The following is a 21,991-nucleotide window of genomic DNA, read 5'->3' as shown; positions in this document are numbered from 1 at the left end:
GGTCCCTAGCCTTCACCTACCTGTAACGCCCCTAAATCTAGTATTTAGGGGCACCCTGAACCTTCCTTCCCCAGATTCCAGATTCGGAACTACAAGAAGAGCAAGAAGAACAAAGAGCTGCCCTGCAGCTGCTAAAAAGAGGAAGACACCAACTGCTTTGGCCCCAGCCCTACCGGCCTGTCGACCCTCGAACCTGCTCCTACTCCAGCCCGGCATCTCCTGTGGCTAGCAACCTCACCAACCCCGGAGGACCTGGCTACCTTTTGGCTCTAAGCCCCTGGGACTCCCATGAGTAGAGGCTCTACTCGAAACCTATCTCTAACCCCTGGCAGCAGTCCGGAACCGCGAACCCAGCACACTCTGCACCAGCCGAGCCTGGCCAGTGCCGGAGTGAACAAAGACCCTGAGGACGACCCCATGGCGACTGTGACCCCGAGTCCGGCACCCAAGGACCCCCCTCGACATTCCTGAAGAAGCCTGCAGCCTCAGAACCAGTGCCCCCCAACCGCGATCAACTGAAGGTAAGATTTCCCGACACCTAAAGGCACCCCTGCACGAGGCGCCCCACGGCCCCCTGTGTCCAACCCCGGGGTACCTACCTATCCTCCAACTACCCAACTTACCTCTCAAAGTGGTGGTGGCACCTGAAGAGTCCTCGTCCCCGAGCTTGCAGTCTTTTTCCTAACCGGAGATTTCCCATTGACATCCATTGAGCGCCCGAAGGCTCAAAAGCACTCTGCACCCAGCCGCCCGAGTGGCCCTGGAAGTGAAGACTCTACTCCTTCCTACTTTCCCACTTGCCCTGAGTAAGTGACCAGGAGCCCAGCTCCCACAGCCGCGTGGCTTGCCAGTCAGCAGCCACCAAACAAGGCCCCCCTATCCCTCATAGGATAACATTGGGTCTAACTCTCTCTGCACCCGGCCGCCCTAGAGCCGCTGAGGGTGAACCAACTGTACCTACCTGACCCTGGGAGACCCCTGAGTCTGTGCCCAGAACCTCAACTCTGCCTGTCAAGTACTTACCCTTAAACCGCAAACTCTATTTTCCTCATAGGGTAACATTGACTGGCTTTTTCCTGAAATTTCTTCTAAGTGTGGACTTTTCAAATCTTCAAATATTCACCGAAAATCAGTCGAGTGACAAAAACGAATTTACTCACCTGTTCCTAGGTGAACTCCCAGTGCTGGATCTTGGTGCCCAGCAATGACTCTGAAAAATCTCTGCAACTGTACTTACCCTTAACTCAATTTTCTTCCATAGGAAACCATTGAATGTTTTTCTGTGAAATTTCTTCTAAGTGTCGATTTCTGCAATCTTTAAATATTCTTCAAAAATCGTATAATATCTGAAAACGTAATTGCTTACCTGTTTTGGATAAAGGTCCCAGTACTGAGTCTAGGCACCCAGTACTGGATTACAAAAGTAACGAGAACATACTGTACCTGTAACCTGCATTTTCTTCCATAGGGAATCATTGACTGTTTTCTCTGAAATATTTTCCAAGTGTCAACTTTTAAAATAGCTAAATATTAGTTAAAAATCATTACAGTACTTAAGTCGACTTTCATCACTTGATTCTGAGAACTGACCCAGGACTGAATCTAGGATCCAGTCCTGGATTTCCAAAAGTAATCTAAAAAGTAAGCTGTTGCAAATAACTTGAATTTACCATTGAGCTCAATGTATTGTTGTGTTTAAAAATAGAGTTGCCTACTGCAACCACTTGTAACTGTTTACTAAAATTTATTGCATATTGCAAAAAGTATTTATATGAAACATCTACTGTTGAGAAAGTATATTTTAACTCCAAGTGTTGGTTCTAAAATAAAACAAGCATATATTTTTTTATATATAAACCATTGGCCTATAGTTCAGTTATTGAGTGTGTGAAACCATTTGCAGACTGAGTGTGTTCCACAAATGCTGTACACTGTCCTCTGGTACTGCCTTACTGCTCGACCAACCTACCACTTCAGAGAGTAAGGTTATACCTAACTTTAACCTCTGTCAAACCCTGGGGGACTGTGGACTCTGTACACCCTGTACCTATTAAGGAACAGTATATACAGAGCCACTTTCTCACACCACCAGCCTATCTCGCCAACCATTCACCTGAAACCGCATAACCTTCACTAATGTGAGTATTAATATAATTTATATCAATGTAACTGGAGTAAATGCATGCAATTTTTTCTTCAACACATGACTAATCACAATAACCAGTAGATTAACCGCTAACCTTGGGTTCTGGAGTAGCGCGCTACTCGCTGTAAAGTGCTTCAACACCTCATATGGGGTAGTAAGCAGAATATAAATACAAATGCAATTAAAATATGTAGAATAAGTTGAGGAGTACAGTTAACCTTTCAAATGTTTTCTGTTGCTTATCGGCTTCTGCATGAACTTAAATTGAGTCTCCTGCAGCATTCCTATACTCACTTTGTATCGCCTGAGGGTTGGAATGTACCCTTTATCGCTTTGTGTAGTCATGCAGGTCCCTAACATTGCAGGACATAACTTTTGCGTCACCGACCATGCTAGTCCACCATTAGCGATGACCCCCTCCCCCTCATATCCTGACAGAGAGAAAGGACATATTCTTCTGCGCCTAGGTCATCATGTGTGCACCCGATACAGCCCCAGTGGGAGCGTTGTGTTGTGTCATATAGTATTTCTGCCTAGATGCTCCACCTAGCTCACCAGAATAACATCCAATGAACTTCAAAAATTAACCCTTCTCCCCCTTGGTAAACACCCTCACTTGTATATCCCCGATGCTTTCCAACAAAACTGCTATCGGGTCCACCTCCGCCCTTCCCCCTTGTCAACAAGTCATAAACAGAACTTCAACAATATGTGTTTACGTAATCCCATTCTATGTATAACGGCAAATGCGGGAGGGGCCCGGCACTCCTTGCACCAAGCAACCGAGTGGGGCACCTCGCAGACTACAGAGTTGAGACTCCTCCAGCTTCCCGAAAGGACCTAGTCTAAGCGAGAGAAAGTAACCCCCGTTTGTCTGGCTATAAAAGCTGTAATATCTGTGGACCAGTCTGAAAGGGGTTTTAGTCTATGGCTCACTGATTGCAGCTCCCTCCCCCAGCACATCACATACTACTAATTCGGGTTTCCCCCCCATCTAGACCCTATGGCATATATGATACAAAATATTCATGGTTCCACAGAGGCATTCCACAGTTCTAATAACACTGCTGCTCCACCAATATACGCCCCTCACTGAAATCACTCTCCTACATCTTGAGATGTCTTGTCAGAGGGGGACTCGTCTAGATCCACTGCCTAGCCTGAAGCCCATTGCTCAACAATAGCCAGCGTTCCATCTTGCAGCAGCTTGATCTGGGACCCATCCTGGCCCATCACCATACCCCAGTGCCTCATCTCAGCCGAACCACTCGGTCTGTTCCTGCTCCTTCTACTGCGTGTATCCAGGCCAGTGCTGCGGCACTCTCCAGATTGACGTCCCCTTTCAGGTCAGTCTCACACTTCTTCAGGACAGAGAAAAAAGTATGAACGCCCACACCCCCATGCCCCGTACCACTCTTCGTTTTGCTGAGAAGAGGAGCATGTATCTGGTGTTTAGTGAGTGCAATATCTACTTTACCACCAGTAAGGGCTTTTGCTGAGCCTGGACTTTGCATGTTTATTCTGGAAAACTTCTGATGGTTTGGCCTTTGAACTTGGAGTCTCCGTGCTTGTGCTCCCATTGAAGGATTCCATCTCTACCCCTATAATTAATGAATTTCACAATTATAGCACCCAGGGGAATACCCAGCGGCGAATGGGGAACCAGTGCTATTGCAAGTTCCTTCCACCGCAAAAAAGGCAGACAATCCCTTCATCCCCATGGTCTCTCTGAGCCACTGGTCGAGAAACAACTCCGGGTTGCCCCCCTGCCTCCCATGCCAAAATCCAACAAATCAGCGTTTGCACTGCTATGAACGAACCTCTGAGTCTTCCAATTTTTTGTCAAACGCTTCACTTTCTTGGCAAGGATGCAAACTATGTTTTTGAGTTCCTTCACTTCTAGTGTTAACCTGCGTGTGTTTTCCTCAGTTTCCAGAGAACATTGATTGACCTTGTGCAGGGCAGTGTGTAAAAAGATCGTCTTTCAATGTGATAGTGTCCATTTTTTGCTCCAGCACTTGATTGCAGCCCTCCATGGGCACCAGAATTTGCGCTGCTGTGGGCTCTGGCTTGCCAGGCTTAAGGGTCTTAGAGGCTGGCTTAGTATATGGTGCACTCTTATTTAAGTGAAACACCTTGCCATAATCCAGACAACCCTTTTGGTAATTTTGGGGGTCTTAGACAACCATAGAAATCTCTCTAATTGGTAGCTGTGGAGAGCAGCCTTCAGTCTTAGTCCAGATGGATTGTTAAGCAGCTTGTGTTACTAGAACTAATCATATAGTGTAGTTTAAATGAAAAAGAACCACAGTTATAAAAATAAGTGTAATTATTATTCACACTCACTAACACATTGGTATATCTCCTACCCAGAAATATCAACACAATACACACAATATTTCAAATGCAAACATGTAAGTAAGCACAAATATACATTGGTCTCCCGGGGTAGACCAAGCCATATACTAAAGAAGTGGAATGCAAACTGCGACCAAAGTCGGTACTTGGACCAGAAGACTCAGAAGAGCTGGGGACACTAGGAACCACCCGAGGCAAGTACCCAGGAACCCCACGGAGGCTGTGTGCAGAGTGGAAACACAGCCGAATACTCAATGCAAGTCAATGGGAAAGTCGCGGTTGCAATTTTTTAGAAGGAACCCTTCCCAGAAACACTGTGGAAGACAGAAGGTTGTAGAGTCACCCCACCCATGGATACCCCTGAACCAGGATATCTACACCAGGGTAGCCAGGTGCATAGGTGCAAAGTGACGTCGGAAACTGCTATAGACCACAATGGAGGACTTCAGAAAAGATGTTGCTGGTGAAGAAGGTGAAAGAGTCTGGTGGAATCCAAGGATGGATTCTTGAAGAGGAGTACCTGCATGCAGAGGGGACATAGCCTATGCCACTCGGAAGTGACCAGGAGGCACGGCAGACCAATGACCACCGATGACGGAAGATGCTGGAGAGATGATGGTGACCTTGTTGCAGCAGCTGTGAGGACAAAGCTACACTGTGAAAGACCAAGAGCTGTTCATGAGCTGTCCCACATCAGAAGTCAAGAACCAGGGGGTCGGTGTCTGGCGGGAGCACCAACAGGCCTAGGCAGCAGCAACAGACGTGGCAAAAGAAAAAGGTGCAGCATTGGGACCAGCCAGGTCCAAGGGACTCATCAAGTGCAGGAGAGTCAAAGCAGGCCCCAAGCAAGCAGGGTAGCCCACTGAAGCCAAAGAAGAACCTCAAGAGGACCCACAGGCCGGAGCCACAGGAGTCGCAAGAGGACCTCGAGCAGCTCACCAAAGATGCAAGCCCATGATGCCGAGTATGAGGCGAGGACGAAGATCTTGGCAGGAAGAGATGCTGGAGGCTGGAGCTTCTTGTAGCCTGAAGGTCCCTGGAGGACAGAGTCAACAAGCCAGGGCAACGGCAAGTTGATGCTGTGCACAGGGGTTCAGTTCCAGCGGTTCCGACAAGGGATACTGGCCTCAAACTTGCTGAGAAGGCAGTGCAGGCCTCGAGGGAGTTGCAGAACCACCACCAGTGTTGCTGAGCCTTTCGGAGTCCGTAGGACGTCAGGAGCAGCAGACCAGTCAGCTTGGTTGCGGTGCCTGCAGATGCAGGGGCATGACTCCTTCATTTCAAGGGAGATTCCTTCTGGTGTCTTTGATGCCCCATGCCCGGAGAGGCACAGACGACGCAGAAAACTGGCAGGACCATGAGACCAGGAGCAGCAGCAGTCTTCCTTGATGCATTCTCAGTTTTAGGCGAAGTCCAACAAAGTCCTAGGTGCCCACACTGTTGAAGTTGAAGTGGTTTCGGGATTGAATCTTGTCCCACAACGAATCTGAAGAGACATCCACAGGTAAGCCTTTAACTACCCTATGGAAAGGGTTGGGACGAGTCAAGGATTCGTCCAAAAGGGGGACTGGACAGGGGGAGGATACTCCCCTGTCCTTTGTTCAGTTTCACGTCAGAGCGGAAGCCAATGGCTCCCTGAACTGGCTCAAACTGGAGTATACAAGCAAGGCACCATATGTGCCCTTCAAAGCATTCTGGTGGCGCTGGCAAGCACCCCCACCCCAGCCCAATACACTAAGACCTGTCTGAGGAGGTGGTCACACCTCCCTGTGACAGGAAACGTATTGTTCTACCAGCCCCTGCTCGAGCTTGGCTCAGTAGCTGGAGGGCAGAATCGTGTCTGTGGTTGGCATTAGCACTAGCTTGCTGTTAGACCCTGAAAGACTGGTACCGGGAATACAGGGGGGCTCCCTAGGGAGCCCCCCAGTACATGGGATCTACATTCAAAACTGGAATCGGTGTTGGGGTAGGATTCCAACATGTTTGATACCAAACATGACCAGTTTTGGTGCGCCAATATATAGTTAGACATCTCGTATTTGACTTGATTCCACTATATGTATTAAATGGCTGACCGCACTTACAAAGCCTGGAGAATCGACTCTGGGGTTTGTAGAAGGGCCCTGCTGATGCAGGGGCACCCTCATGCTTGTAACCAAGCACCCTGCCCTCAAGACTGAAGAGTCTGCCATAGAGGTAACTTATAGGTTTTAAGTGCAGTGACCTCGGATATAGGAACTGTATATCTGTTGTAAGCTGTGCTGGCACCAGCTTACACAGGCTGCAATGGCAGGCCTGTAGTCGCAGTTTGAGTGGTCTCTCATGGGTGGCATAATACATGCTGCAGCCGATGGGAGGCCCCTGGTTTACCTATCCCCTGGATACCTTAGTACCATGTACTAGGGACTTATATGGGTACACCAGTAGCCAATTGCGAAGATAACAAAGTACTTATCATTGTCAAATTTAAGGAGGAAGCACAGTGACTGGGGTCCTGATTAGCAGGATCCTTGTCGGACTCGTCAGAAAACAGATAACACCAGCAAAAAGTTGGTGTAACCATGAAAGCAGATCCTCCTTTCCTACAAAGGGGATCTGCTCCAGTGCTTGCTTGCTTCACACCAGACTTCACAGAATCAGTAAATAACATAACATGTGTAAAGTGTACGTTCACCCGTAGGCCAGTGGCGACTGGTGACATTTGGAAGTGGTGAGGTGTAAAATTATTGCAGGACTGCACCATGGCAAGCGAGCGTAGCGAGCTAGCCTGAACAACTTAAGGGGGGTTCTCCCCCACGAAAACTTTGAAAAAAAGAGTGGACAAGTGGTGCATTTTCAAGCAAACTTGAGGAAACAGAAAGGTTAATAAAGCAATACGACTGAATTTTTTATCATTTAAGAAATTGCCAAATTTTATGAGTTAAAGAGGACAATCTTTGCGTATGCTGATGTGGGGGGCATATTGTGCCTGTGCTCAACTGCCCCATGTGTGGTTTGAGTGAAATAGTCACTCAGAAGATTGCTTGCTAAGTGACTAAACGTAAAAAAAAAAAAAAAAAGAACAAGCTGCGAGACGCGCTCTGTGGTGGGGGAGGGGCATTGAAGCGAGGTGCGCACGCTTGGCCGAGCGAGAGGAAAGCCATATGGCGCCTGTGCACGTGAACGCAGGTAGAATGCCAGCGAAAAGGGTGCAGTCGCACTTTTAAAAGCCCTGTTTACTAAATGTCTTGCCGAGCAGCGCATGCGTTGGCTCAGGCGAGACCTAAAAAGGAGGACATGCGATAAATAAAAGTTGCCTGTCTGTACAGGAATGGTGAAATTTTTAAACAGACGAGGAGAGCCTAGAAGCCTGTCAATGCTCTAGTGATGACGCTGGGGTGGGGGCGATGCGCCCCACAACACGATGTTTATGCTCTCGACCAAAAGGAAGAAAATCAGCCAGACAAAATGTGTGGTTTGACTCAACTAGCCCTCCAGTGCAGATTTATACATCCTCTTCAAACCCAGCGCCTGAGTGATCATGCCCGGATGCTGACACCACACTCTGGCAGATTTAGCTTTGTTCTATCTAGATGCTCTTGTGGATGTAACAAACAACACTCGCTCCCCTGAGCACTTCACCCCTGTCATGCCTGTGCTTCGACAAGGCATAAAACTGTGTTCAACCCCTTCCTTGCTGCGAGGTGCCCAAAATACATCGCAACTCTTTGGATGCAGGGGGATCAGTGGCAGTGATCCTCCTGGACCTCAGTGCGGCCTTCGATACCGTCAACCATGGGGTGCTGATACAACGTCTAGCTGAGTCGGGTGTCACAGGAGTGGCCCTGGAATGGTTGGCCTCCTTTGTGGAGGGGCGTACCTTCGAGGTTTGGGAAGGAAATGCAAAATCCCCTCCCCTCCCACTCCACTGCGGGGTGCCACAGGGCTCATCCCTTAGCCCCACGTTATTTAACGTGTATATGGCACCCTTGGAGGGTGTGGTGTCTCCGTTTGGCTTTAAGACCATAAGCTATGCGGATGACACCCAGCTAGTGGTGAGTCTTACACAGCTGGAGAAACAGCCAGAGACACTCCATGCTTGCTTGAGAGATGTGTTTGATTGGATGTCCAGGTCATCGCTCAAACTGAATGGCTCAAAAACTGAGCTGATGATCTTGGGTCATTCAAGTTTTGCCCTCTCGCCAAGCAGCTGGCCCAACTGCATGGGCACCCCGCCTGACCCAAAAAAAGAGATCAAGAGCCTGGGGGTCTGGCTGGAGCCGGACTTGTCCTTTAGGACACACGCCAAGAAGATCGCGGGCGTTTGTTATGGAATGCTCCGGTCGGCCCGTAAGGTTCTCCCCCTGTTACCAGAACTCTCCCGGAAGCTGTTAGTCCAAGGATTAATCATCTCACGCCTGGACTACAGTAACGCGCTCTTTCTTGGAGCACCAGAGTCAACGTTTAAGATCCTGCAACAAGTGCAGAACGCAGCAGCAAGGCTGCTGCGGAATGTTCCGGCCAGGCAGTCAGCCAGGCCTGCTTTAAAAGCACTCCATTGGCTCCCTGTTAAAGAGAGAGTTACCTTTAAGGCCCTGTGCATCGCTCACAAGAGCATACAGGGGAAAGGACCAGCTATTCTGAAGGACATGATTCGCCCTTATAAGTCTACAAGAGCCTTACGCTCTGACAATAAACATTTCCTTCAGACTAAGAGAATCAGGAGAGCCCGCTCAGGGGGCAGGAGTTTTTCTATCCATACAGCGCTAGCCTGGAACTCCCTCCCATTCTCGCTGCGGTCCGAACCAAACCTTCTCAGATTCCGGAAACATCTGAAAACGTATCTGTTCCCAGAATAACTGTAGCTTCTCTGCTTTTTATTAGTAGCCTGCTCTTGGTTTCTATAAGCGCTGGGATGCCTCATGGTAACCGTGCGCGGTACAAAATTCAATAATAATAATAATAATAATAATAACTCCCCTTGAGAGCGATACTGTACAGTGTAAAGCTTGAAGCTTCCCTCCACGCCTTTCCTTCTATCAATTATTTAACAAGTACAGCGCGCGCTGAATGGTACATTAGAGAACACCTTTCCTCTCATGCACTTTAATTTTGAACCTCTTCGCGCAAATGGAGCCTCTAAAGAATGCAAACAATGCCGTCGCCTGTGGAATGCTGCACCCTCCGAGGGACGGCTCCTTGAGGTAAATTAAACAGACTGGAAAAAGTATGTGCACTTGCAGGGTACATGGGGAACAACAACTCTGTAAACAGTAGGAGCCCCCTTATTTGCAAGGATATTTATGTGAGCGCCCAGTTGCGGGCGGCATGAAGGGTGGGTGGGGGTATCGCGTGGGGGGGTTGCGTGTGATGGGATAGGGAGGCAGGCGGCGGGAGGGGTTTAAAAAAATAAAATAATATGTACCTTCCCCAGGGTCCCGCGTTTTCGTTTTCCTGCTGCCACAGCTCTCGAGGCTCTCTTCAGACAGGCGCCTGCGTCTCGGTTTCAGCCAATCCAGACGCTGCTCCAGCAGCGCCATGATTGGCTTGAGCAGTAGTAGTGCGCATGTTCTGTTTAGGGCTTAAAACATTTTGCGACCAGCCCGAACATGCGCACTAGACTGCTCATTAGAAGAGCAGCATGGAACAACCCTCGCTCTTCTAATGAGCAGCCTGGTACGCATGTTCGGGCTGGTGCGAAATTCTTTAAGCCCTACACAGAACATGCGCACTCTTGCTGTGTGCGCTCCGCCGACCGGCACCATATTATCGATGTCATGATGACTCATGATGATGACTGAACTCCTGCTGCCCCACCCCCTTCTGAGCTGACTGCCTCCGGCGGCCTGCCTGGGATTTAAATAAATCATGTGAGTCAGTGAGAGACTGACGGCAACCCTTGTTAGTTGGTACTCATTCAACTACTTGAGTGCCTCAAATTAATTGGTGGGGCAACGCCCATGCGCCCTAATGGACGCACCGCGATCTTGGTGCTGAATAACAGATGTTTATTGTTACCCAACTCAATGGTACTCATTCTATCAGTGGATGCATTAGGCCACTGAGGCTCCAGACCCGGATCGATTCATTCTCATCTGCTGTGAGTCTCTGACAGATTTGCCTCAAGAGTAATGTCCCCAGGCCCACCAGGGTAGTCACCAGGAGTGATGTACCCAGTTCTCAAGCTGTTGCTGTGGGGATAATCTGGCCGAATTCCAGATTCCCCTCACTTGGGTAGCTCACTGCAACCAGCTGGAACTTGCACCAGCTCTTCTGCGCCCCACCTCTGTGCCTCCAAAACAAGCTTCATCTCTCGTCGTACTGGCTCAGGTTCCGCTCTCCAATGCAGCAGCTCTGCTGCAGCCTCATCAACAAGCAGATTGCTCCTTTAGCCCCGTTGACCTCCAGACACGCTGATCCCTGTCAGCAGCCGCTTAACCATATGCAGCCCGCAGATTAGCACCAGTCCCCAGCTTCAACTTCTCATCTTGGGAAGCGCTTGATCACTTTGGCCTGCTCCGATCCCCAGGGATAATTTCCACTCAGTGCGCCCACGCCTGATAGCAGGGCAGCACAGCTCCAGATTTGGAACCACGGACGACACTGTCACTCGGTGGCCACCATCTTGCTGCCTACATGTCCCGGCATGCCTTTCGGCTCGAAAGTGCCGTTTCTGGTCAGCGCTCAGTCACCTGTGCTAACTGGTGACACCACTGTATTTGCCAAGAGTAACCTAGGATGCCGCAGAATGTGCCTGGGGCTTACAGAGTCTCTGTTTAAGGCGTGTTGTTAGCCATCTTGCTTGACCACACCCCCCTTTCCAGTATTTCTCTTGATGCACATTTCAAACTTCTGCATATTTTATCGGAAACAGAGGTTTTTGGTAGAGTACAGAAAACTGGCTATATCTTTGGTGTGCTGCAACTCCATTAGCAATAAACTAGCACAACTGTATCAGTGATGCGTCCAATCTTGACAACAAGTACTCAGATATGCATGCATATGGGTATTTGTATATCGCAAACCTACTCAAGTTTGCGATCAGTGATCGTTTATAGAGTGGGGGAAAGAGACAGTAAAGGGAAAGGGCTTTCTAAGGTGTCAACATGTAGTGTTCTTTGAAGAGGCAAATTTACAGTTCTTTCCTGAATTAGACAAGAGCTGTGGCAGTTTTCATCATTAAGGAGATTCAGTTGCATATTCTGGATGCCTAGGTGGTGAAAGCCTGTTACCTGGATGTTTCTTTCTTATAGTTCTTTGTCTCCCGTGAGTGGCAGGCTGTCTTGCAGGTGTGCTGGGATCCACCAGAGAAGGTTAGCTTGTCAGCCAAGCCTTACAGAGGGAATGTTTATGGTAGCCTGATAAGTGCAAAGGTACAAGGACTTGAACAGCAGTTCTGAAATTGCTTATAAAGAGGAACAGTATTACTTTTTTTCACAAGGAAGAGCTTGGTATAGTGCTGTCTTGGTCAACTTATGTGTTCCTTGAGGGAGCATTTGGTGTCAAAGGTGAATCATAGTTACTTAGCGTTTGTAGATAGTTGGGGGTTGAAGCCTTCCAGGTTATGCCATTGAGCCAAATCTGGGCTGATTGTTTTTGGTGAATAAAAGGATTTCAGTCTTGGAGGTGTTGAGTTGCTGAATGTTTATTAGAGTCCAATTGTTTCTCTGGTAGTCTCAGTATAAGAGACAAGAGAAATATGGCAGGTGAAACAGAAGACTACTTAGACACATTTGCCCCATAGAAAACCACAATACTATCCCCCTTGGAGCACAAAATGTTGGTGGTGGTCAGACTGATGGTCATTCTCTTGGCATCAGCAATATTGATCACCCATCTTCCATTCCCTCTACTATTCTCCAACCCACAAGGAACAGAGAATTGGTTTTGGGATAGCTAGTGGCTGTAAAACACATGCGAGAATACCAAAATTCATTGAGATTAGATTTGTTCCCCAAAACATACATTACCCACATCAAGTAGTGTGATGTCCTTGACCATCGATCTCTAATCTTTCACCTTTTGGTCGTGTGCTCTGTACAGTATATAGATGATCCCAGGGTAATGATCACAATGCATAATGTGCCAAAATAAATCTAATGAACATGGCGGGATATTTTTCATGTTGAATGAAATGTTGTGGATCTGAAGGGAACACTAGTCATAGAGATCTTCAATGTGTTTCTTTTTATCAGAAATGTAAAACAGCTTGTTCAGTGAGGATCATGGATGTCATGTGCTTTTGGGGGTGGAGGGCTTAAGTCTCCTAATTCTGTATTGTTCCAGCAGTAGTTTGATGAAAGGACGGCCAGATGTTATCACCTATCTTAAGAACTCACATCCACCAAGAGAGTTTAACACCCTAACAAGAACAGAATGAGATCACTTTTCCCAGCCCTTCACTAGATTCATACGTTATTATGCATCAAGTGTGAGGAGATTAACTTGATGACATTCTCTAGGTCTTTGTTGACAACAGTGCCCATTGGTTCTTTATCCAAGGTGTGGCTTTTTACAAGGTTGCATGTTAGATGCTGTTAATGAAGCAAAAGCATGGTTAAGAAAGGCACCTTTTTTTTTAACAAGACTTTTATTGAACATATTAAACAAAGTGCAGTTTGCAGTACAATATTCAAGAGCATGGATGGCAAAAACATTGCATAATACAGTACATCTTCATGAGCAATCGATTTGCTTGATCCCTGAACTGACAGTACAGTGCAGACTGTTACTAAAGTTGCTGCACCATCTGGAGGTCGCACCGCCCCCCCACCCACCCCTTCCTGCACGTTACATTACAAACCCCTCTAAGCGGCCCAATGATGCCACACCGTATCCCACTTCTTGGGGCAGCCCCTGCTCTCATATACCACTTTTTCCGCTATACAGCACCAATCCAGGTCAGCTTTCCACTGACCCTGGCTCAGTGGCAGGGCCGCCCCCACGCCCAGGCAATATTCCTCTTGGCCACCATCGCCACCACCATTAGCCAGAGTTTTTGGTATTGCGGCCATACTTGCTCCTCTGTTAAACACAGTATGTGCCATCTGGCATCTGTGGGGATTTCTTGTCCCAGGACATCTGACATAACCCGTATTACCTTCATCCAGTAACGATGCACAAGAGGGCATTCCCATAGGATATGAAAAAAGGTACCTGTACTGCCGCAGCCCCGAATACATGTATCTGTGGGTATGCATCCTAGTTTATGCATAAGTGTGCTAGTGGAGTAGGATCTGTGGAAGATCTGCAACTGTATTAGCGTAAATCGTGCCCGAATTGCGACATCCCTTGGGCTCTGCACGGCTTCCACCCAATCATCATCCTCTAGTAACCCGATGTCAGACTCCCAGGTTTCTCTCAGTGTCCCTAAGGGGTCGGGTGAATTATTGACAATCTTTTTCTATGTTAAGGGTATTTCCTTTTTGGGGATGGGGTCCAGTAGAAGACGATCCTCCAATGGGCTGCACTCCGGGATACTTTCCCCCTCACGGATATGTGTGCGAAGTGCATGTCCTAATTTTATATACTTATATCTCTCTGTTTCCGCAAGTTGAAACTCCGACTGTAGGCTTTCGAAAAGAAAGGCACCTTTTTTGAGATCATGTCTGGTAACATCTGAGTAGTGATTGGCGATGCGCTATTTCCCTAAGGAGTAACGTCCCCAACCTTGCACTCGCAGGAAAATTTCAATAAAGTTTTCTTCAAAGTCGTTCAATATGTTCTTAATCTTTTTTATTTGATTGTTTTCATGAAGGTATTCTCATATACAATATTTACATTGATTTAGATTTGTTTCATACTATTCATTTCATAGTATCGAAGTATGCCCAATGCATTTCGGGCGTTGCCCTTCTTCAGGGGTCTTTTATCGTGTGCTCTGCCCTTGTATGCTCCCGGAGACTCTTCGTGCTGCGGAGGGCGGGGCTCTGTCCTCCCCTAGCTCCCGTCGTCAGGGGCCCTGGGTCGCCTGTTTCCACCTCGTCAAACCCTCGCAGACTCGCCATCTGAGTAGTAACATTAATGCCATTTTGTCACTAAACCTACCTTTTGCATAATGACGTGGTATGAACCACCAATGATCACCGCTCTTATTAATGAAATCCACTTCAATATAGCCACTGGTGTCACCTGGCTGCCTACCCTTACATGAAAACAAAACTGAAGTTCATATCTCAGGGTATTCTCTATCTTCATGACTCCCTTCCTCCTGTCTGGATAATGTGGGTGAACTCCCAACTTCTTCTAATCTGTCAAGAACCCAGAGTTGTTTTGGTCTTAAAAGCTTATTCAGTACTTAACAGTTATCTGATTGGCTCCTATGATCTCTACCCCGCTCCAAGCATGACTCTTTTCCTCCCCACCAAATATAGAACCTCACCTATTGGATCATCATGTTTCAGTGGTACGACAGGGTACACCAACCAAGAAAAACAAGACCTATGAAGGAGAATTTCCATCTTAGACAATACACTGAGGCTTATCTTTAAAAACATAATATTGAAGATTACCTCTCCAGCATGCCGAAGTTGAATACCAAACTCCTCGTTAACCTTAATGTTCCTAAATGTCGATTTCTTTTCTCTTTTCTCTGTTCACTCCTCCCTCACCAGCATGGAAAGGGTGAAGACCAACTCCCCTACTTCATTGTCATTCTAATTGATTTTATTCATTCACTCATTGTCATACTGACGTCGTTTTCTCCTTCATTTTCTTAACTTCATTGTCATTGTTCCCCTTTTTCCATTGTCCTTTACTGCTGTCCTTCAAGGTACAAGCACTGCAGTGTGGAAATCAAAGTGCAGTACAGTGCATTGTAAACGATTTCACCTTACACATCAGTGGTTGTAATGGAAACTCTCCCATAGGTTTTGTCAATTGTTATTGCAGTGTTCACTACCACCCGGAGGAAGTATCCCCTGCCACTAAGTGGTCAACATATAGAGAATTGAGGCACACAACCTGAGAGATGGTGACTGGCAAGGCAAACCTTTGTGAACAACTTCCACATTTGTTTTTTAAGCAGTATAGCTAATCAAATATAATTGATGCATGGCTTTCAGCAGATCTGCATCAAAATGTTAGCCTGCAGATTCACACATTTTTTAGTTGTAGTTCTTCTGCTGGTAGCAATAAGGGTAGTGACATTCAAGGTAACTCTGTATATTATAAATTCCAACTAGGGCACTCTGAGACAATTGAGAAAGTGACTGGTTTTCCTGGGAGCGGACTCACCGGTCCAAGACATGCCTTTGAAGGTAATTAATATTGATTTTAGTGCTGTCCTGGTGGGATGGGAGTCACAACAGGAATGTTTGGCCTTGATGGATGAATCTTTAAATGCACCACATATAGATGCCTTGGATAATGGATCACGATAATTTCGTACGAGAAACCGGGGCTCCGGATCATTTATACCTCTTACACGCAGCACTATTACAGTATGTCAGGACACAGTGGGCCCCGCAGAGACAAGAGCCAGACACGAATGATCTGGTTAAAACACTTTACTATATGGGGAGGGGCCGACACCTCATTAAATGGCTGTATGTAGGGCTGCGCTCTCATACACAAATAGATCTGCTGCCGCTGCGCACAGCATGGGAGGGTGACATAGGCAGAGCCTTAGAGGACAGGGAATGGGAGAGGGTAGTGGAACACCCGAAGAAGGTGTCACGGAATGCAAGGTTCAAGTTCATCCAAACCATGCTCTTACATAGGGCATACCTTACACCGCATAGATTAGACAAGATGTACCCAAATACAGAACATCATTGCCCTAGATGCCGAATAGAAGGAGCGGATCTCATACATATGGTATGGTCCTGTCATAGACTTGGAGGATACTGGGATTCGATTAGACGCCATATGGCGGAGATTACACACAGAGAAGTGCCGGCTTCAATTGAGAGCTGTATCCTGGGATTAAGGGTGGGGACTTCAAAATATAAAGTGCAGAACAGGTTTGTGAACCAAGCGCTTTTATTGGCAGTGCGAGCAATCACCAAGAGATGGAAATCAAAAACGCCGCCCACAATCTATGCATGGCATACTGAGATGGTGAGATGGGGGAGTGCAGAGAGTGCAGCACTGAGGCGGGAGGAAGCGAGAGGGTTAAGGAGGACTCCTATAGCAACAGAATGGGATGCTATGCTGGAAGCGGGGTGAGCTTTAGATGTAGATTATCCTGCCACAAACGACAACACGCAGGGTAGTGGCTGAGACCGAGACACGGGCAGACCGGCGCAAAGCGGTAAGAAATGTGTAATGTGTATGATGAGGGAAGCGGCTAGATACAGACTGAACAGGATGAGGAGAGATATGCAAGGACCCAGGGAGACAGGGGTGGGGGGAGGGAATGTTATTATTGTTGTGGATATATAGTATTCGCCGAATCGTGCATTATGGTAGACAATTGTAGGAGCCGGGAACAGCTATGGGAAGCGGACAAGAAGCTATTTTACAGTGCAAGTTCTATGTAAGAGGTATTATGTAATGTCACGCCACTGTAAGAACTGTGCAAACTTGGTAAAATAATAAAATTATGTTTAAAAAAAAATAGATGCCTTGGATACCATTAATGTACATTCCATCCTCCATTTGATATCCCTAACATATGGTATAACCATAGATGGACAACTATTTCTGACACTATGGCAGAGCTTTCTTTTATGGCAGATAGTGGCTAAAGCCTGAGTGAATAATATCCAGCAATTAATGTTAAGCTTTGTGGAGCAGGTGAGGGCATAGCTGTAGTAAGAGTCTGAAAAGTGACCATGATAGCCTTTCTGTGGCACTGATTCCACCCTGTGCTCTTTATGGACAGTTGACTGACTGTCATCTCCATTGACATAATGTTTAGCCATTTAAAGTAGTCGTAAGTAGATGTTGCCACGTTCGTCCTGGTGGATAGGTACATGAATCTGGTACGCAGAACATGTATTACATAGATATGGTATCTTGAGACTATCTTACCACACTTCTCTTGAGAGGTAGAGCCTCTCAAGCGTGTCTGACGATTCCAGAACCCAAAAAACTGCATAGGTCTAGTTCATGTGAAGCAAAGAGCAGACTAGCAGGTATATGGAAGACCAGTGCCTATCAAAGTTTGCTTACAAGTTAAATATATTTTGATCTTATACAACACATTGCTTCATTGTTTCATGAGGCTCTAGGACCCCACAGTTATTTCCTTTCTCAGGTTATGTACAAGGATTGAGGGAATCCTGGAGTAGCTTTTATTTCTATACTCAGAGTAAAACTATAGCAGTAAAACCAGAGTGTCATGAAAATCTTGTATTCCGTTAGTTGTAGCAGGGCTTGATTGTAGTTCTTCTAAACAAGACTGTACTGGAATAAAATATGGAAGAGCTTGCACTCAAGTCCCCTGAAAATAACTATCTCCTCTGCTTAAAAGGAAAATGTATTGCATGCACAATTCCTAACATCACGTTGATTACCAAGTAATAGGACTCTTTTATTTTAATTGGCAAAACCCCTCTCTGTTTAGTGATAGACTTGTAGAGCACAACCCTGCAAACTGAAGGATTGCGACTGGGAAAATACTTTATTTTGTTTTGCTTCTATGCTTTTATCTGACAAACCTAATAGTGCCTAGAAGAGTTCTATCAAAATAGGATTTTCCCATTCCATGCCTAATCATGTAGTGTATCCATTATTAAACATCCCACATGTTGATTTCTTTTGACTAGACTTCCCAAAGCTGTATCATAATGAAGTTTAAAGCATTTGCCATTCAATTTGTTTGACTTCAAATACCCGATTTAACTTTCTTATTTGTGATTTTACTAGTACAAGAATAAATGTGAGTTAATTTCATTATTGTTTCCTTCAAGGATGCCAAGTACCTCTTTCGTTTATATATGGCATTAAAGCAATATAGAGAAGCTGCTCGCACAGCCATCATAATTGCCAGGGAGGATCAATCGGCAGGTACGTCAGCAATCCTTTCTTTCATTGACATAACCAAACATAGTATCTTATTTTAGAAATAATGATGTATTCTCAATCTATTAATCAGGGATTTGTGAAGCGCGCTACTCAACCGTGAGGGTCTCAAGGCGCTGGGTGGCGGGGGCGTGCAGCTCCGAGTCAGCCGAAGAGCCAGGTCTTGTGGCTCTTCCTGAAGGTGTGCAGAGTGGGGGAGCATCTGATGTTGATCAGCAGCTCGTTCCAGGTATTTGCCGCAATGTAGGTGAAGGCTCTTCCACCCGTTCTGGCTCTGCGGATGCGCAGGGTTTTGGTGAGGGTGAGATCGGAGGACCGGAGGTCTCTCTTGGGTACAAGGAAGGAGACTCTTTTGTTGAGGTATTGGGGTCCAGTATTGTGGAGGGATTTGTAGGCGTGAGTGAGTAGCTTGAAGGTTACTCTCTTCTCGACTGGGAGCCAGTGGAGGTCTTGCAGGTGCTGGGTGATGTGTTCATGTCGTGGTATGCCGAGAACGAGTCTGGCCGCTGTGTTCTGGATGGTCTGGAGTTTGCGGAGCAGGGAATTGTTGATTCCAGCATAGAGAGCTGTTCCGTAGTCCATTCTGCTGGTTATGAGTGCGTGGGGGACGGATATTTCTGGATTTGGGAGGATCCATTTGAAGGTCTTGCGTGGGATGCGGAGGGTGTTGAAGCAAGTGGAGGCGACTGTGTTGATCTGTCGGGCCATTGTGAGGGGGAGTCGAGTATGAAGCCGAGGTTTTGGGTGTGGTCTGTTGGAGTGGGGGGTTGCTGAGGGCGGTGGGTCCGAAGTGTTGTCCCAAGCTGTGGGGGTGGGTCAGAGGAAAAGGTCTTCTGTCTTCTCCTAGTTGAGCTTCAGACAGTTGCTGCTCATCCAGGATGCAACCTCTTTCATTCCTCCCTGGAAGCTGAGTCTGGTTGGTTGGGGATCCTTTGTGAGGGAGAGGATGAGCTGGGTGTCATCAGCGTAGGATACTATACGGAGTCCATGATGTCTTGCGATGGTGGCGAGGGGGGCTATGTAGATGTTGAAGAGCGATGATCCTTGGGGTACTCCGCAGCTGATCTCTGTGGGTTTGGAGAGGAAGAGCGGGAGTCTGATTCTTTGGGTTCGGACGTGAGGAAGGAGCAGATCCATGTATACTGGCGTCGTGGATTCTGGCGGTGAGAGTGTAGTGGGAGACATTGTCGAAGGCTGCAGAGAGGTCTAGTAGGATGAGGGCCATGGTGTGGCCCTGGTTGAGGAGAGTGCGGATGTTGTCTTTGGCGGCGAGGAGGGCGGACTCGGTGCTGTGGTTGCTGCGGAATCCGGATTGGGAAGGGTTGAGGATGGAGTTGTCTTGGATGAAGTTCGTTAGCTGGATGTTGACGATCTTCTCTGTGACTTTTGCCACAAAGGGGAGGAGAGAGATGGGTCGGTAGTTTTTTAGGTCCATCGGGTCTGCAGAGGGCTACTTGAGGAGGGGCTTGACTTCTGCGCATTTCCAATTGTCTGGGAATGTGCCGGATTCGAAGGTGGCGTTGATGGTGCATCGTAGCTCGGGTGCTATGGCAGCGGTGGCTCTGTGGAAAATGTGCGGTGGGCAAGGGTCTGTGGAGGCTCCTGAGTGAATTCTCTTCATGGTTGTGGCGGTGTATTCGGTGGTGACCGGGGTCCGGGTGGAGATGGTAGGCTGGCTGTCGTTGCTGTAGGAAGGAGTGGTTTTGGTGTCTGGTGTCTGTTCGTTGAAGTTGTCGTAGAGGGACTTGATTTTCCAATGGAAATAGGAGCCGAGTTTGTTGCAGATGTCCTGGTAGGGTGTGACGTCCGAGGCTTCGCTGGGGAATCTGGTGAATTCCTGAATGATGCTGAAGAGTTCCTTCGAGTTGCTGGAGTTAGTGAGGATTTTGCTCTGGATGAAGGTCCTTTTGGTGGATCTGATGCGCTGGTGGTATTCTGTCATGGCGTTCTTGTAGGTGGTCCGTCCTTCCAAGGTTTTGCTGTTTCTCCATAATTTCTTGAGACGTTTGCAGGTGCGACTGGATTCTCGGAGGTCAGTGGTGAACCAGGTGGCTTTCATGGGGAGCCGTTTGTTGGGGTCACGGAGGGGGCGAGCTTGTCTGCGCAGTTGGTGATCCATCTGTGTAGTTCGTTGGCTGCAGAGTTGACGTTGGTCAAGGTTGGAGGGTGGAGTTGATGTGCTCCTCGGTGACCTTGCTCCAGTTCCTTCGGGGAGGGCGTGGTGTAGGTTTGTGAGCAGTGGCTTTGTCGAAAGAGAAGTGTACGCATTGGTGGTCCGTCCAGGGTGGGTTGCATGGTGTGGATTAAGTGGATGTTGTTACCTCCTGCGAAAATGGGGTTGAGGGTGTGTCCTGCCTTGTAGGTAGGGGTGGTTACGAGCTATTTCAGTCCGATGTTGGCGAGGTTGTCCAGAAGAGCAGTGGAGTTGTGGTCGCTGAGGTTGTTGAGGTGGAAATTAAGGTCTCTGAGCAATATGTAGTCCATGGAGGCGATGGCGGGGGGTGCAGTGTGGTCAGTGAAGGTGGTGGTGAATGCGGTTTGTGGTCCGGAAGGTCTGTAGGCAAGGGTGCAGCGTAGGGTAGTTCTGGGGCTGGTCTGGATCTGGAAATGGAGGTGTTCCGTGAGGGACGAGGATTCGTTCGTGCTGGATGTGGTGAGTCTGGGGTAGTTCATGTGTGTGATGGCAAGTTTTCCTCCTGGGTGGTTGGGGCAGTCCTTCCTCTGGATCTTGTACCCGTCTGGGATGGCAGTAGCAATGTCAGGGGCAGAGGTGGAGCTGGTCCAGGTTTCTGTGAAGAAGGCCAACTCTGGTGAGAGGGTGTTGAGGAGGTCCCAGATCTCTACTGCGTGTCTGTGCAGGGAGCGTACGCTGAGGAGGATGCCGGGAATCGGCAGGGGGGAGGGGCCACGGAGCAGAAGCGCCTGGAAAAGGGCAGGGTAAACAGAGGACACAACTAATAGCACACAATACAGAAAAACAGGCACAATAACAGTAAAAACAGAAAAGGCAGACAAAAGACAGTCAAACAGGCACAATAACAGTAAAAACAGCCCAAAAACTGTCAAAACAGAGAAAGTTGGCCGAGCGGACCAACAGAAGAGCAAGGCTCTCCCACTGGACCACCAGGGATGAGGCGCAGGCAGGAGCCTGCGGGTGGAGGAGGGCTTCGAACCAGGAGGTATAGGGGGCAGCGGCGCAACGACAGAGCTGCTAGGGCGGAGAGCAGAGTTCTCTGACCAGGAGGTCAGAGGTTTTGCCCAACTGCCCGCGCAGCGGCTGCCATTAAATAGGAAACGGGGGAGGGAAACGCGGCGCGTGTGGTATCCGGCAGGCGGGAGGGGCAGCAGAGGCAGGAAAACGTCTGCGAAAACGGGCACAATAAAAATACAAATAAAATTCTAACAAAGAGGATAACCTATAAGAATCCATAAAACCACCCTAAGCATCCATTGATGAACAGATGGAATGAGATCAGTTTTTGTGCCTTAATATCCTCTCCAGTGGATAATAATGCTGTGGAAGCAAGCCTCATCATTTTA

General features: G+C 47.7%; 1 protein-coding gene across 1 annotated transcript in view; it reads left to right on the top strand.

Annotated features, from left to right (window-relative positions):
- The window catches only part of WDR19 (WD repeat domain 19), a 992,607-nt gene that overhangs the window by 671,141 nt on the left and 299,475 nt on the right, over nucleotides 1-21,991 (top strand). The window contains exon 30 of the mRNA XM_085642250.1: nucleotides 18,340-18,436. Coding sequence (XP_085498376.1) covers nucleotides 18,340-18,436 — 97 coding nt within the window. The remainder of the gene's footprint in view (nucleotides 1-18,339; nucleotides 18,437-21,991) is intronic.

Source organism: Triturus cristatus, chromosome 2_2, assembly GCF_964204655.1.
Source record: "Triturus cristatus chromosome 2_2, aTriCri1.1, whole genome shotgun sequence".
Lineage (NCBI taxonomy): Eukaryota > Metazoa > Chordata > Amphibia > Caudata > Salamandridae > Triturus > Triturus cristatus.
The sequence above is the reverse complement of the archived record's forward strand: the minus strand, read 5'-3'. Positions and strand labels throughout refer to the sequence as shown.